The sequence below is a fragment of the Lolium rigidum genome, chromosome 5 (genome assembly GCF_022539505.1).
Source record: "Lolium rigidum isolate FL_2022 chromosome 5, APGP_CSIRO_Lrig_0.1, whole genome shotgun sequence".
NCBI classification, from domain to species: Eukaryota; Viridiplantae; Streptophyta; class Magnoliopsida; order Poales; family Poaceae; genus Lolium; species Lolium rigidum.
In genome coordinates, this window is record NC_061512.1 from 115509530 (window position 1) to 115526157 (window position 16628).

Sequence of the window (16628 nt, forward strand, 5' to 3'; positions counted from 1 at the left end):
GCGCCGCGCCGCACCTGCCAGCGGCGCGCCGCTCATCAAGCTGGAGGACTCCAGCGAGGATGAGTGGTCCCGGTCGACGCCATCGCCGCCACGTCTCGGCGACCCTAGGCAGGGGTCCAGCCGTTGGGGAGCCGGCCAGAGCAGCAGCCAGCAGGCGCCGCCACCCTAGGACGACAATGACTACACGACGTTCTACCGCCATTTCAGCATGTAGAACGCTGTGTTTTAAGTTTAGTTTATATTTCCCTCTGGCCGAATTCAAATATATAACAAATTCGGCATATATATGTACGGACTCGCCTATATATATTAAAATATCTCTACATTTCGCTTAAGTTTGAACATTTTTCGTCTGTTTATGTTTGAATTCACCTACATTTGTTTTTTTTTCTAGGCTCGCTGCTGGGAAAATGGGTCTCTTCGGGCTGAATTTTACATCCATCCGGCGCTAAATAGCGCCGGATTTTGGCCTGGGTAGCGCAACGACTGAAAATGCTCCTATCAAGTGTCTTCTTAAATTAGATCGATGTGGTTCAAAAGATATATCGCTCCCTCCTCGCTTCGGGCAAAAAGTTTGTAGCCTTTTTTTGGAAATCAGGAGGTGATTAAATTCAAATCAGTTCTGTCTATTCGCACCAGCGCACGCGACCTCTTTGCCTTTGTCGGGCAGACCTGCGTCTACAGTGCCGCTGCAAAATCAGTTTTGCCAGGACGGGGAGCCTATGCTTTGCCAGAACAAAAAGGAGTCTACAGCCAAACAAGACCAGGAGACCACGCCGCCCGACCACCATGTCTCTCCGGCGACTCCTCTCCGCCGCCGTCTCCGCCAACCTCCGACGCTCCCTCTCCACCGCCACCTCCTCGCACCCACCATGGGCCATGATTGACTACACGTCGCGCGTCGACCAATCATCGTCGGCGCCGACCCCGTGCTTCCGCCCCCTCGAGCCTCCGGGCGTCTCAACCATCTCCGCCCCGGCGCACCTCCTCAACCCCAGGGAACGCCCCGCCTGTTGGGATTCGCCCACGGATCGATTACATCAAACTAGACGAACACACGCGCACAAAATTTATCGCCAAGGGCACGTATCGTGCCCTCTATTCTTTTCTTTATTTTCTACTTTTCTCAACTCACAATACAACTTCTGTGTTACAAGCGGCAGCCAACCTCATGTATATATACACGAGCAGCCCCAACCTTATTAACCGACCGGTACATGACTTCCTAAACTGACCCGACACAACTTGCTAGTATAACCCTGGCCGGACACAAACAGCAAACCGGACCAGAACATGACTCTTACCTAAACTAACACGTGCTACTACCTAAGACACGACAAACCTACTGCTACTAGAACTAGCACTCATCGTCTATGCCATGCAAGCTAGGCTAGACTAACCTACAACCTTGCTGAATAAACTCTTGCCAATTCCTAATTAGACTCAAACAAACTAAGGCAAGATTATTACTAACAATCTCTTCCTAATCTTGACTTGTCATCTCCTTGTACTCCTGCTCTTGACTCCTTGCAGATTCGCGATTTGTCGACTCAACTTCAACGCATGATCCGGACTACCAGCCCACACGGTCGCATCTACGCGTGCAACATGCAAGACTTGACACACAGACAGTCTTCACGTCGAACCAATTTAACCGGTCACTGTCCCACTACACGTCAAGCTTGATCTCCTCGCCGAGACACGCAGATGGCCACCTTGCCACCTTGTCTTCGCTCATGTCGATCCTTGCTCCCGGGCAACTCCTCGAACGTGACGCGCTTCAACTGCAATGGATCCTCACAGTAAACAAGCACTTGGACACAACGACGACTCACGGACTCGACGCCGACTCGACGTGCGTACGTGCACACACTTGACTCTTTGACTCATCGGACTCCTCCGAACACGATCTTGACGAGACTCCCGGCACCGCACCTCGGCACCACCTCTCCCGTCAATGATCATCCGCAGCCCCACCACCTTGCGACGACAACTCTCCGCCGTCTCCTCCTTGTCGCTCCGCCGAGCGACAGTCGCCCGCCCCGAGGCGCTAGTAGGGTCGCCTCCCCGGGGCAAGCGTGGCTTCAAATCTTGAACCTCGCTCTGATACCAATTGTTGGGATTCGCCCACGGATCGATTACATCAAACTAGACGAACACACGCGCACAAAATTTATCGCCAAGGGCACGTATCGTGCCCTCTATTCTTTTCTTTATTTTCTACTTTTCTCAACTCACAATACAACTTCTGTGTTACAAGCGGCAGCCAACCTCATGTATATATACACGAGCAGCCCCAACCTTATTAACCGACCGGTACATGACTTCCTAAACTGACCCGACACAACTTGCTAGTATAACCCTGGCCGGACACAAACAGCAAACCGGACCAGAACATGACTCTTACCTAAACTAACACGTGCTACTACCTAAGACACGACAAACCTACTGCTACTAGAACTAGCACTCATCGTCTATGCCATGCAAGCTAGGCTAGACTAACCTACAACCTTGCTGAATAAACTCTTGCCAATTCCTAATTAGACTCAAACAAACTAAGGCAAGATTATTACTAACACCGCCGCTGGCAGCAACGTCGTCCAGCTCCTTGGCGGCGAGGTTCGCGCCGCAAGCGGCGACGGCCACCTTCTCCTCAACTACCGCGATCTCCGAGCGGAGGCGCCCTGCACCTCCTGGGATCTATGCATGGACATGGAAATCCAGCACTTTGTCTGCAACCCTCTCAGCGGCCAGATGCTCAGGCTGCCGGACATCGGTGGCTCCAGGAGGACCCTTCTGGACAACCACATGGGGATCCTCACCCAGGCCGGTGGCGGGCGCCGGCACGGGCGTGGGCCGCCTAACAGGTTCGCCGTAGCCGACCTCGTCCGCCGAGGCGGCACCCTTCTGCGGTTTCTGTCGGATGAAGGGAAGTGGAACACGGTGGTGATGGGCATACGGCGCCGATCAATGCCGCCGCGCAACATGTCGCTAAACCAAGAGACGGTTGCCTTCGGCGGCCGGCTGTGGTGGGTCGACCTGACCTTGGGCGTCATCTCCCTCGACCCGTTCCGCGACACGCCGGAGATCTTCTGCACCCTGCTGCCCAGCCGCAGCGTGCTGCCTGCACGCGCACCCACGGAGACTGGAGATTTCAGCAAGGACGAGGAAACTGCCAGGTACATGAGGGAGGTGGCCAAGTTCCGGCGCGTTGGGGTCAGCGAGGGGAGGCTGAGGTACGCCGAGCTCGCTCCGGGCGGGCCATTTCTGCTCAGCTCGTTTGCGCTCGATGACGAGGGCCGCGCCTGGACGCTGGAGCAGCAGGTGGAGCTCAGAAAGGTCTTGGCGGATGGAGGCTATCCCGTGCGGCACAACTCGGCGGCGCCACAGATCGCCGTCCTCGACCCTCTGAACGCCTGCGCCGTGCATCTCAAGGTCGGCGACCACGTCGTCGTCGTGGACATCCACAAGGGGAAAGTGATCGGGGCATCTCGGCTGCAAGATGACTACTCTTCTCTTGTACCATGTGTGCTTCCGCCGTGGCTTGGAGCAAGCCGGATCCCTACAACAGGTAATCACCTTCTTGCTTTAACCGTTACTACTAAAAACTCCTTGCTTTCAGTTGGGCTGCTGCATTATGTTGTTCTCGGAACTTTGGACAGAATTGTTTGTTGTAATGTGCAAATGGATGAAATTTGTGATAGGTAAAATCTTGTGAGCATGCTACCATTATTTGCCAAATAATCTCCGATTAGGTGATTACAATGGTACATTTATCTGAAGATGAAATGATGTTTGCTCACATAAGTACTATATGCTCATAAAACTCTATGTATTCGTTACTTAAATCTTGTGTGGGACGTGATGTAGCTCTTAAGTAGGCATCAGTATTCGTATTCTTTGGTGAGCTGTCGCAGTTGATGGCAATATCTGAAACAAGTATACAGCTATTTGTTTTCTGTGAATTTGAAATTTACACCACATGCTCTAAATATTATTTCTGCATCTCTTTAATTTTGTTCGGAAGATACTTAGGGATGTAGTTTTCACTTAATTGCTCTATGTCCACTTCTTTATTGAAATGACCACCCCTACATGTTATTTCCACATCTCTATAATTTGGCTCACAAGATACCTTAAGGATGTTTTGTTTTCACTTAATAACTCTTGTATACTTCTTAATTCAACTTGCCACCCAAATATGGGCTTCTAAACAAACCATGTTCCTCTGTTTAGTGCTAAACTATGTGAGCAGTGAGCTGTGTTGAATTCTAATAACATGCTCTGCGTACCAGTCTTGTCCGCTGGCACATTTCTTAGAGATAGTAACAAATATTAGAATTGTTAAAGATAGTAACAGGGATTGTTAGAGATGCATAAATGAGAAAACAAATTTCAAACCAAGTACCTTACAAATAGATGTCGAGAAACATAATATAAGAATCTTTGCTTGTCCTGAACAACATATATTGTTTTACCAACAATGCATCTCCATTTATAGGGTGAATAAAAAATACCTTTAGAAAATATTAGAGAACATATCACTAAGGCTACATCATGAGAACAGAAATACAATGAATTATGGTTTTTAAGGCCATGGATTCTGAATGATCTTGAGAGTTGAACCTAAAATATCGGTAGGTGGCGACGCTGAGAGCCACCAGCGATGGCCGGGATGACCGGCAGGGGAGGCAGCTAGGTTTATTGCTGACTAAGACATACAAAAAACGAACTGGAGCAGTCATGAGCAATCGCAAAGGAAAATTCCAAATTCCAATATTGAAGTAAAACTTGGTGAGCATATAGATTGTTTACATCATATCAAATAAATGATGGCAAGACATGTCCTATTTAGTTGAGGAAATAAATCTAGATATATGTTCTGGACAATAAAATGTGGTTTGCAAGAAACCGGAAAGTAGATTCAGATCTCCAATTAACTTCCTTATTTCTGGAGATGAAGCATTTATATGATGATTATCTCCAATTAACTTACTTATTTTTCTTTATTTAAAGATATCTCAGGTCAAACAGAGTTGAATTTCAGATTTACTTGATTGGTTCCTTCTCTGGAAATAGGTGAGCAAGAGGAACACATAAGTTGCTCTATTGGTCTTATTAATTCAAATCATCTGTCAGACTGGTGAGGACTACTATTTGGTTTAACTTGGTCATCTAAACTCTACCAGGAATTAGAATAAGCCTCATGCATGTACAACTAGCAGACTAAACACAGGAGTGCAGTAACCAACTTCACACTTCCGCTAGGATGTTAGTTTCCTGCGACCAAGTTTTTTGGTTGAACGTGAAGACATACTACTGAAGATTGCTTCTCTGAAACTATAGTCAAGTCCAATCTAAATTGTGGCACCGCGGTACAGATTTTTCTCTATGGAATAGTTAGAGGTAACACTTATTACTGATTCTAAAGCAACAAGATTGCCTTTACTTAAAAGCAAATAAACCAAGTATTTAAAAGCAACATCAGAATACATGGTTGTCTAGTAAAAATCTTATGTTGGCATTAAGATAAGCTGAGACGTTCCTCTTTTATTCACTACTAGTTCACATTCAGCAAAGCACAGACGTATATATATCCTACAGATTGCTTTGTTAATCGATTTTACCTTACATTAGTGAGAGGACAAGAAAACTTGGTTGGTTTAGTCGATTTGACTTGAGCTCCTGGTACTTCTGTTTGCCCTGCTGCTCTTCTAGGTCTGCTCCTCCTCCCTTGTTTGAACGACTGGTCCAACTTTCTCCTTCCTAGTTGTAGCCTGCTGCAGAACAGATGCATCACTAGCAATACTAGCATAACAGGAAATCAAGTGATGACTTGTCTCTTAATAAAAGTAGAACAACAGTACCTCTTCTGTAAAATAACATCTACCAAAATGAAACCTGATTTCTTTCTTTGACAGAACCATCATATATAACACATTCTTCACTCTAATCAGACTGACATAAATACTACTCAGAACTCTCAATTCCTTAGTTCATCATTTGAGTAACAGATATTTCCATGTTTTAACTTTTAAGTTATGTACCAGAACAACTTTTAATTATAGGTCCTCACTTCTAAGGTGACCTTTATGTTTTCTGTTATGTTTATCACATTTTGAATTACATGAAGCATAAATCCGCATGTAACGCAACAAAACTGTCACCATCCATGTAATCCCAATCATGAATCTAGTTCCAGCACACAGAGGTAGTGCATTAACTCTCCAAAAGAACTAGGAGAGCGTATGTTTCTATTATCCACCGAGTACCAAGGTTGGAAGGAACTTAACCGCATAGCCCAAAAAATTCTAGCTACCATCGGGTCCCCGTTCCAGAGCTTAGCCAGCCCAACTCGTCTATGGAGATGACATATTACGAGGAGGCGATGGGGACCTGGATCTCGCGTCGGATTTCGCGGGGTGATGCAGGAACTCACCCTGTATACTTAATGGCTCTTGTATACTTGTTAATTCAACTAATCACCCAAATTTGGGCTTCTAAATAAACCATGTTGCTCTGATCAGTGCTAAGCTATGTGACCAGTGAGCTGTGCTGAATTCTGATAACCTGCTCTGCGTATCAGTCTTGTCCGCTGGCACATTTCATATAAGCAACACATAGTTTGTACAGTTACAAATTGTTGTGGGTTAGAATTCTCTTTGTTATTCACGTTCTTGTAGCTTGACGGAGAAAACTTGTTTTTTTTTTCAGGCAAGAAGGATGACATGGAAGCGCCAGATGATCTGGTTATTTGCCTCTAGAAGTGGTGAATGAATATCAAGCTAACAGCGTATGTATCTCTGTGTACTATTTCATAGGACCCTATCTCAAATTCTCTTATCTCTGATGGTTCTTTGTTGATCCACTATTAGTCATCAATTGTCATCGTCAGTGTCAGGATGTTTTATGTTTCCTGGTGGTAATGATGAACTCTCTTTTCTTGTTTATCAAATATTATCAGCAATCGAGAAGCTTGTTATTTTCAAACAAATTATAATGATGTAATTTTGTGCTCTAAGTAAACATGTTGCCCAACTCACTTTCTGTTTCACTTTTGGTGGTGAGATAGATGGACTGTAATAGCCCTTCTGTTTACTCATTTTTGTTTTGTTTTCTACATGAGTCATTCTTTTCCGTGCTGACTCGAACTTCCCTAATTTTTTTTCTTTATGGTTCAGGATTCCTGGAACTAATAGTTGCAGGGCAGCAGGCGGTAGTTTGTCGAACTATCATTTTGGAGAAAATCTGGAGAAAGTTGAGTTTATTGTAGTTTGTCTATGATTTATCTCGTTTTGGGCGAAATCTGGCAGTCGTTTCATCAGTCACATTATGACATTTCAGTAGAACTAAATTAAACCAGCATGTAACGACTACCCCATAACAATATGGATGCTATGCTTATTTGCATGACAATGAGCTCATCTTTTTTCTTCAAGTTCGAAAACAATATGCTAAACAAGGTTGCATGTTATCCTGTATATATTTGCTAAATTAGGTGAACCTTTTGATACCGTTAATCCTAGAGGCAATTCGCCGCAGTTTATTAGTTTGGCTGTTTGATATTCCTGCGCTGATTCTGAACTGTCGGATCGTGAGTCTTGTGGAGCCTGTCTCGTACTCTGCCTCCATTGCTGCTGCTCCCCGTTGATCTGCTTTTGCTTTCTTTCCTTCAGTCCCTCATCCTCATCATTCTGTGAGTTCGTGAACAGTTCGAGTGCGAGTTGTGCACATTTGATGCCTTAGCAGCGACAGGTTTCATCCGCTGCAAGATTGCCTGGGTGCCCTTTGCCCCGCCCGCCTGACCGTCCAGCAATTAACTTACTTAAGAAACGAGATCGTCTTTTTTACAACCAGATCTACGAGTACATCATGTGTAGCATTTGTGTTTGACTTGTATACTTGGTCATTGCTGATTCAGTATTGTTATTGTACAGTATATGTATGCAATCCAGTTAGTCCTCTGAAAGCCAGTAGGAGACATTCATAGAAATTCTACTGTGTTCTAATATCTTATGGAGTTTTTTTTTTGAGAAACACAGTACAAACGCAGACGCTCACATACACACGTATACACTCACTCCTATGAACACACACGCACACTCTACCCCTATGAGCACCTCCGGAATACTGAGTCGGCGGATTGGATTTTGAAATTGACGAAGTCACCACACGCGCCTCGCTGTTGACGGGAACATCGCCTCCTACTGAATGAATATTTTGCCTTTATGAGACACCCATATATCAAACCTGGGGTTTGAACTCTAGTGGGCTAGGGGTACAACCACCCTCCTAACCACCCAACCTCATGTTGTTTCTCACCTTATGGAAATTTTGGATGACACACACACTTATAAATCGTAAAACGTACTGTCACATCTTAGGTCTGTGTTCTATATGACTCCATGATGTTGCAAATAAGATCGCGTGGTATATGTGATAAGGTACTCTCAAACCAAAAAAAAATGTTGCAAATAAGAAAATGATAATATATACCCTTCAAATCATGCCTTGGGGAGGTGCGGCCTAATCTGGTTGTGGAGTCAATCCGGCGAGCCCTTCGTTTCCTAACCGTGTTCAATTTGGGGTCTTAGGTGGGAGTTGTCCCGCCTGACCTGTTGTCGGCATCGATGAGAGATGTCTCTTTGTCCCTTTTGGTCATATGCAAGAATTGTTATATAATCCTTAACATTTTGTTCCTTTTGTTCCACAACCATTAACATTTTGGTGATCTTGGAATTTGATACACCATTAGTCATGAATTGTTCCTCTTATTTGAAATCTTGCTTTTCCTATTTGGAACTTTGTTCTACAAGCATTTTCATCCCGTTATACTTTTTATAAGTTTGCTCTTGGAATAGTCGTGAATTGTTACACTAGCATTGACATTTGCCATTACTTAAAATCTCGTTCCACCGTAGTCATACATTATTCTTGGTTCGTGTTACTCCAAAACTGTCGGGATTTATTCAACTAACACAAAATTATCTCCCCCTTACTATAAAATTTGTTCCACGTTGTCGCAAATTATTCATGTGTATTATTTTGATTTCCATGGTAAATCGAAGAGTATGCGGCACAATATTACAATCTTATTATTCACTAGTCTACATGTGCTCTTCTAGCACTATAATTTGTTTCACTTCCCTCAAATATTGTTGTACTAGTATCCATGATTTGTTCCATGTGCGCTTTCATGTTGTCCTTATATAGAAATGGCTTGTTTCACAAAAGCTATATTTTTACGCACTTCAAATTTTCTACCCTAGTTGCGGTGAACATTGTATTTGAGCTTTTCTTGTTATATCAATTATATTTGTACATAGATAGAAAAAATAATATTTTTATCGAAGACTGAAATGATCACCCCATTCTTGTTTGGTTCATTTTGGTCGAGGGCTGATATCGAGAGATTTGCATCTCGTGTGCCACATGCATCAATTTTCTTATTAGTATACCATCGCTTGTTTTATTTTTTGCGTGGAAGAGTGGATGCACCGCTCCGCTTTAATCATAGTCTCGCGTATTCAATGTCAGGTAGGATGAGTGTTGAATTTTAGGAGAGAAAAACATACTTATCTTATCCTAGTTACGAGATGATTTATCGGTAAAAAAGTAAGACATTTCTCTCTATTATACGGGATGTCTTCTTCCAATCGTATATTTTCTAGTTCAACTACCATCGACCCATAATTTTAGGACAATTATAACATTACTTCTTGGAGAGACAGCACTAATAGATAACCAATTGCTTAGTATTTTTTTCTTCTCTAAGTTCCTTATTCTGAAATGGGGATGTGCCTGGCCTCTACATCAGTTGATGCACACATCCATAATTTTATTATGTCATTCAAATATCTATTTATTACATCACAAATGACATAAGATCGATACAAAAATCAACCATCTAAATATAAAAATCATGGAATATCTAAGCATATGTCAATCTACTAGTGAGTAGCCAACCGGCTCGGCCGTAGATATCTTGTGCGGACATCAACAAACGGTTGCATCCAGTATCCATAAGTTCCCGTTGATCTTTCAAAAATAGAAAATACCATAGCTGAATCCAGCTGTAACCATATGGATAACATGCAAAAAGTTTGAGACAACAACTTTGTTCAAATTAATAATGTTTCTACATCTCCGTATCAACCAACACAAAGCAACAATACCAATGTGTATTATTTATTTACTTTTGTTATTGATTCCATTCAACCAATACCAATGCAAAAAGTGGTTGACCACTGTAATTAAGAAAAAATATATGCCAAACGGCTTGGGCGAACATATGTAAAAGAAAAATATGTTCATTTGTTTCATTCGATTCACAAAAGAAACACTTTTTTTACAACCATTCCATTGTCTTTTTACCAAGTTATCTTTTGTCAACAATTTTTTATATGGATGAACCACATAATTTTTCTGTATCTTGAGTAGGATGTTTAGCTTCCAAAATTATTTGTAGGAAAACCACTATACTATTCATTAAGTAAACAAGATTAAATAGGTTTGTCTTGTTCAGTGGCATTGGGCTACTGAGCTTTGGACCCTAGGTCGTGCGAGATCTCGGATGGGATTTGCAGCACAAGAGATAAAAAGTTTCCTACTAAATGCAAACAAAACTAAAATCTAATCTAGGAAGAACCAAGATCTAAGAAGATGCAAGTAACGAGAATAAGATTAAGATCCACATATCTTTGTAGATCGGAAGCCTTATACAACACGGCTGATGTAGTCATTCTCTCTACGCTGCCTCCGAGTTATGCACACGCCTAGCCCAACCTAGCCATCAGGCCTAAATATTTGGCCCATGCCAGACCCAGATGTATGATCGGGCTGGCCCAAGAATTTCGTGCCGGGCCAGGCCAGCCTGGCCGAGCTTCCCATGGCCCGATATATATACTTATGGTCCACTTTATAATTTTTATTTTTAAATTTAGTCCTCAATTTTAAAGTAGAATCAATAAATAAACTATAGTGAGATTTTTTGAGAGCAATTATGTATTTCATTAATAGAAAATCAAGTTACATGAGTAAACAAATGTGGAAACTAACAAATAGACTAGGAGAACACATGTGTCCCGAAAATATGCAAAAAACTACTCATAGTGTTTCCTACACTCGCCGAAGCCAGCGGCCATCGGTAAACTCCAACACCGCCTAGACACACGTCGGAAGAGACCGACTTTCACCATTGCCAGATTTACAAGAGCACCATAGCCAACAAGACTTTGTGAGTCGATGAACATGCCCGCTGCAAGCAGCGAGCGAGACACATGTCGTCATGATACGTCGACTAGCGAACGTCCCTGTGTTACCTTGGACCAAGATCCGTCGCATCCCATCGATAAAGTCGAGGAATAATGACAAATCCACCACTTTCAAACTAACATTATTGCTCTAGGGCATCCGCATCGGCCCGAACCCTAGCGTCGCCATGGACAATAGCGAATACCAGTGACACACCGAGAATAATATCTCGACAGATCTGAAGAAAGGCGAGAATACCGAGCCGCCGATCTGAAGGATCGACAAGCATGCGATGCCATCAACTCCGAGACACCACAGTGAAGGTCAGCGCCGGTGTGGGAGTAGAGTTGAGGCAGATTCATTTGCCCAGCAGCCGCCCAACGGCGCACCACATGAGACAAAACCTAACCCAAAAAACTAGACTAGAACGAAGGAGCGAGGTCCCCCCTTGATGTCTACGCACGCTTCTATTCCTGTAGACAGTGTTGGGCCTCCAAGAGCAGAGGTTTGTAGAACAGCAGCAAGTTTCCCTTAAGTGAATCACCCAAGGTTTATCGAATTCACGGAGGTAGAGGTCAAAGATATCCCTCTCAAGCAACCCTGCAATTAAGATACAAGAAGTCTCTTGTGTCCCCAACACACCTAATACACTTGTCAGATGTATAGGTGCACTAGTTCGGCGAAGAGATAGTGAAATACGAGTAATATGGATGATTATAAGTAGTAATTGCAATCTGAAATAAAAGTGGCAGCAAGCGAACATGTAGCAGAACTTGTTGGAAATGGTGTTTCAATGCTTAGAAACAAGGCCTAGGGATCATACTTTCACTAGTGGACACTCTCAACAATGATCACATAACTGAATAAATAAATGCTACTCTTAAACACTCTCTTGTTGGATAGCAAACACCATTCATTGTGTAGGGCTACAAAAGCACACCTCAAGCCGGAGTAAACAAGCTCCACAACTTCCGGAGTTCATATTAAAGTAACCTCTAGAGTGCGTAATAGACCGTTGCAATTTAGACCGAGTACTAACATAGCATACACACTGTCACCAATAGCTACGAAAGGGGGAATAGATCACATCAATACTATCATAGTAATAGTTAACTTCATAATCTACAAGAGATTACAATCATAACCTACACCAAGTACTACATGATGCACACACTATCAACTTTACATCATGGAGGAGGAATAGACTACTTTAATAACATCACTAGAGTAGCACATAGATTAATAGTGATACAAAGCTCATGATCACATAAAGATCACACCATGGGAGAGAGAGATAAACCACATAGCTACCGGTACAGCCCCCAGCCTCGGGGGAGAACTACTTCCTCCTCATCATGGGAGACAGCAACGGCGATGAAGATGGCGGTGGTGTCGATGAAGATGACTCCGGGGGCAATTCCCCGTCCCGGGGGCAATAAAAAGTGGTTTGCAAGAAACTGGAAAACAGATTCAGATCTCCAATTAACTTCCGTATTTCTGGAGACTAAGCATTTATGTAATCCCAATCATGAATCTAGTTCCAGCACACAGAGGTAGCACTAGTATTGAATCGCGCCCAGAATCGGACAAAAAGAAAAGAAATCTGACCTGCTAGATCTCGTCGCCCGCCGACTACACAGACCATATCTCTGTCTGTCGTCCTCACCACCTCCATCTCTGGCCACAGCGCGCTCGCTCTATCTTCTCTTCTCCCCTTGTTGAGTCCATGACGAGGACACTCCTCATCGCAGCAGTGCTCACGCCAGAGTGGGACTGGGAAAAGAACCGAAATTAACACTAAAATCATGGAAGGAGAATTGGCGGCCACTCTTGGAACCAAAAGAAATGATGGTAAAATACCTGTTGGATGAATCATCTTTGCGGCCGGGTGGGCAACGATCAAATCGACTAAGAGGAGAACGGAGTGACCCCTCTCCTCTCCTCTACGAGCAAGAGTCAAAGTCTAAGTCACACGCGACGCACGCGTAAGACACACACCTAGTGATATTTATAGATTAGAGGAGTTCAAGGTTCTGCCGGGTTTCAAATTTGATGAGGGAAAAATAAGGGCGGGAAGAAGATGAGAGTTTCTTTTTTTTTTTTTTTTTGAGAAACACAGTACAAACGCAGACGCTCACATACACGCGTATACACTCACCCCTATGAACGCACACACGCACACCCTACCCCTCTGAGCATCTCTGGAAGACTGAGCCGGCGGATTGGATCTTGAAATTGACGAAGTCACCATAGGCGCCTCGCTGTCGACGGGAACGTCGCCTCCCACTGAATGAATATTCCGCCTTTATGAGACACACAGATGTCAAATCTAGGATTTGAACTCTGGTGGGCTGGGGGTACAACCACCCTCCTAACCACCCAACCTCAGGTTGGTTCTCATGAGAGTTTCTTTTTGGTTTGCTTGATGGACCGTCTAGATTCCTAGGGCCTGCGATTGATGACATGGAGAGTGGCATAGGGAAAACAATTGCCCTATAAATAGTCATTCATTATGTGACTGCATACGATGGGCAGTAATTGTGGGTGTCTCATTTTTCTAGCGGTAGTTATGGGAGTTAATCTCTACTTTCTTGGTGGCTCATTTTTCTAGCGGTAACTATGGGAGTTAATCTCTACTTTCTTCCTGGGTTGACGATGCTAGGAATTAGTCAGTCCACAACCTTTAACATATACACATGGATATGAAAACTCTTTACTTTCTCCATCGAGTAATTATACCGTCCTTGTTTGGGCTACTTGTAAGAACAACCTCGAAATACATACTACCTCCGTCCCAAGGAATAAGGCGCACGCGTATTCCAAGACGAACTTTGACCATAAAAATTAAGCAACAAAAATTTGTTTATATTATATGTAATTAGTATCGTTGGATTCGTATTGAAAAACACATTTTAATGATGCTAATTTCATACAAATAATTTTTATATATTTGAAGTAATTCTTAGTCAAACGAAAATCACGTAAAACGAGGACGCCTTATTCCTTGAATCGGAGGTAGTATATTATATCGTTTCTGCCTCAATTTGTCAGCGTAGCAACCACTGTATGTGAAACGCTCATTCAGCATCGGCAACCCTATCTACGCATCGCCTAGCTAGCCCTCGCAAGTCTCACAATGCCATCATCTTTCCCTCCTCCAAGTCCAATCTGCACAATGGCAAACCCGCCGACCGATTCTTGTTGCTTCAAGTTCGCTCGCACATCGTGTAGAACCGCCAAGGTCTATATAGGCCTCCGTAGGATGCTATATAGGCCAACGATGGTTGTGGCTGGAAACACGCTAACTAGTGCGCTAAACCTGGAGTTAATGTTTTGACAGTAAATTTGTAGTTTCTCCGGCTTGATCACATAGCAAAATAATGGACAAGAGAGAAATAATGTGCAAAATGCATAACTCTTGTGACATTTAAATATAGAATTCAATCGACAACTTTAGCTAGTGCAGTTCAACACCTTGAGAGGAAAATGTGACCACGTATTGTGTCTTTAGGAAACAAACTCACGCAGACAAATCTAACCGGTAAAATAATATGGTACAACCCAATTGATGTGGCACTGGAAAATAGTGCAAAAATCAGTTGAAGATGCTCTAGGCAAGACAACATCAACCTGCATCTCGCTAGTACCTAGCCGGCTGCAACATCCGTGGAAGAAAAAAGCAAAGAAAGCATAATCGGCCAGTTCGAACCGACGGCCATGGCACCCTCATTCCTGGTCACCTCCGCTATACTTTTCCCCTTCCCAAGGGGAAAGACGGCATGCTGAGGTACTACTCCACCGCCGCGTCATGTCTCCCAGCACCTTTTACTCTTCCAGTTGAATCTGAAAGCAAGAGAAACAAGGTTCAGCAAAGATTTATACAAAAGAGAACCAATAAGCTTCGGCCTTGCCTGCAAGAGATGTTCAAGGTTCAGCTGACAGTAGACACACTAAAATATCAGGGCCACCTATATGTTACCTAGAACACGGCAAATTCATCTCGATCAATTCAATAGAGGAAGCAATCACAAGCACAAGTGTGTATTATTTCGTTATGGTAAATAATAGACATAGGTCATCACATAGAAGTATACCCATGTAACGTAAACTAGGTGACAGATTCTAAGGATGTATGTAGGTGCAGTCCACAGACCATATAGATTTGACTGACAACATCACAAACACAGTCCACCACTGAATCAAAAAGGGATCAAACACATGCAAGAGATTTACTTCCAACAAAGGAAAAGGAGAAATTGATCAAGATACATAGGATAACAAGCTCATGGAATGCTTTGAGAGTCAACATTATCAACGATACAATTTATTTTCCAGAAAGAGAATTACCAACCTAAGAGCGAGGAGCTTGCGCTCGTCCTCCAGTATCTTCACCTGCAGTAAATCACAAGGAGAATGATCAGCTTTTGCAAACAAGTTCTTTCTAAAAAAAAAATCCATTGTCTGGATAAGAAAACAAAGCATAATGACCAACCCAGAGCACATACATCCCTCATATGGAGCCTCCAGTGCATCCATCTGCAACAGCAATGCATCACCAATGTCAAAGACAACCATATTCTGAAAAAACAAAACTACAATGCTTGCAAGTTGCCACTATCAAATCCCTATACTTAAATAATGAAGATCTTGTACAGTGACAAACCTAATGTTAGCATATTTTGACAGCAAGTTTGTAATTTCTCCGGCATAGAGCAGAATAATGGATAATAATGTGCAAAAACCACAACACTTGTGACATTTCAATATAGAATTCCACTGACAAGTTTAGCTAATGCTATTCAGAATCTTGAGAGCAAAAGTGACCTAGTGTGTCTTCAGGAAACAAACGTCACACAACAAAATCTAACCGGTAAAATAATATGCTACAGCCCAATTGTTCTAGCACTGGAAAAATCGTGCAAAAATAAGTTGAAGATGAGGCAAGACAACGTTGACTTACATCTCGCTAGTAGCTAGCTGGCTCAAATAAAGCATATCTAGCCTGCCCGAACTGGGGGCCATGGCTCCCTCCTGGCCACCTCCGCTCAACTTTTCCGCTTAACGAGGGGCAAGACAGCATGCTGATGTACTGCTCCACTGCCACGTCCCGTTGTATCTCGTAATTCCCATCAAGTGTTTCTAGCATGCTGATGTGTCACCCAGTAACCCATCACCTTCTACTCTTCCAGTTGAATCTGAAAGCAAGAGAAACAAGGTTGAGCAAAGATCTATACAGCCGAGATTTCAAAGCAACAACATAAAACAGTCAATGAGCTCCGCTCTTGCCTGCGAAAGACTTTTAAGGTTCAGCCGACAATACACACTAAAATATCAGGGCAACCCAGATGTTATGAGATAGCAATCACAAGCAAAAG

At 43.3% G+C, this 16628-nt stretch overlaps 1 protein-coding gene across 1 annotated transcript; it reads left to right on the forward strand.

The window, feature by feature from the left end:
• Window positions 1-789: 789 nt before the first annotated feature.
• Window positions 790-6961, forward strand: LOC124652187. The gene is made up of 3 exons (XM_047191205.1): window positions 790-1022; window positions 2592-3571; window positions 6715-6961. The coding sequence occupies exons 1-3, from the start codon at window positions 790-792 to the stop codon at window positions 6762-6764; spliced, it is 1263 nt and encodes a 420-aa protein (XP_047047161.1). The 3' UTR covers window positions 6765-6961.
• The last annotated feature ends 9667 nt before the right edge of the window (window positions 6962-16628 follow it).

Bases quoted from the DNA above. Each gene is read 5' to 3' on its own strand.
- LOC124652187 (XM_047191205.1), top strand. From the start codon at position 790: ATGTCTCTCCGGCGACTCCTCTCCGCCGCCGTCTCCGCCAACCTCCGA. The intron at 1,023-2,591 runs GCCCACGGATCG...CGCCGCTGGCAG, and splicing joins CGCCCCGCCTGTTGGGATTC to CAACGTCGTCCAGCTCCTTG. The intron at 3,572-6,714 runs GTAATCACCTTC...TTTTTTTTTCAG, and splicing joins AAGCCGGATCCCTACAACAG to GCAAGAAGGATGACATGGAA.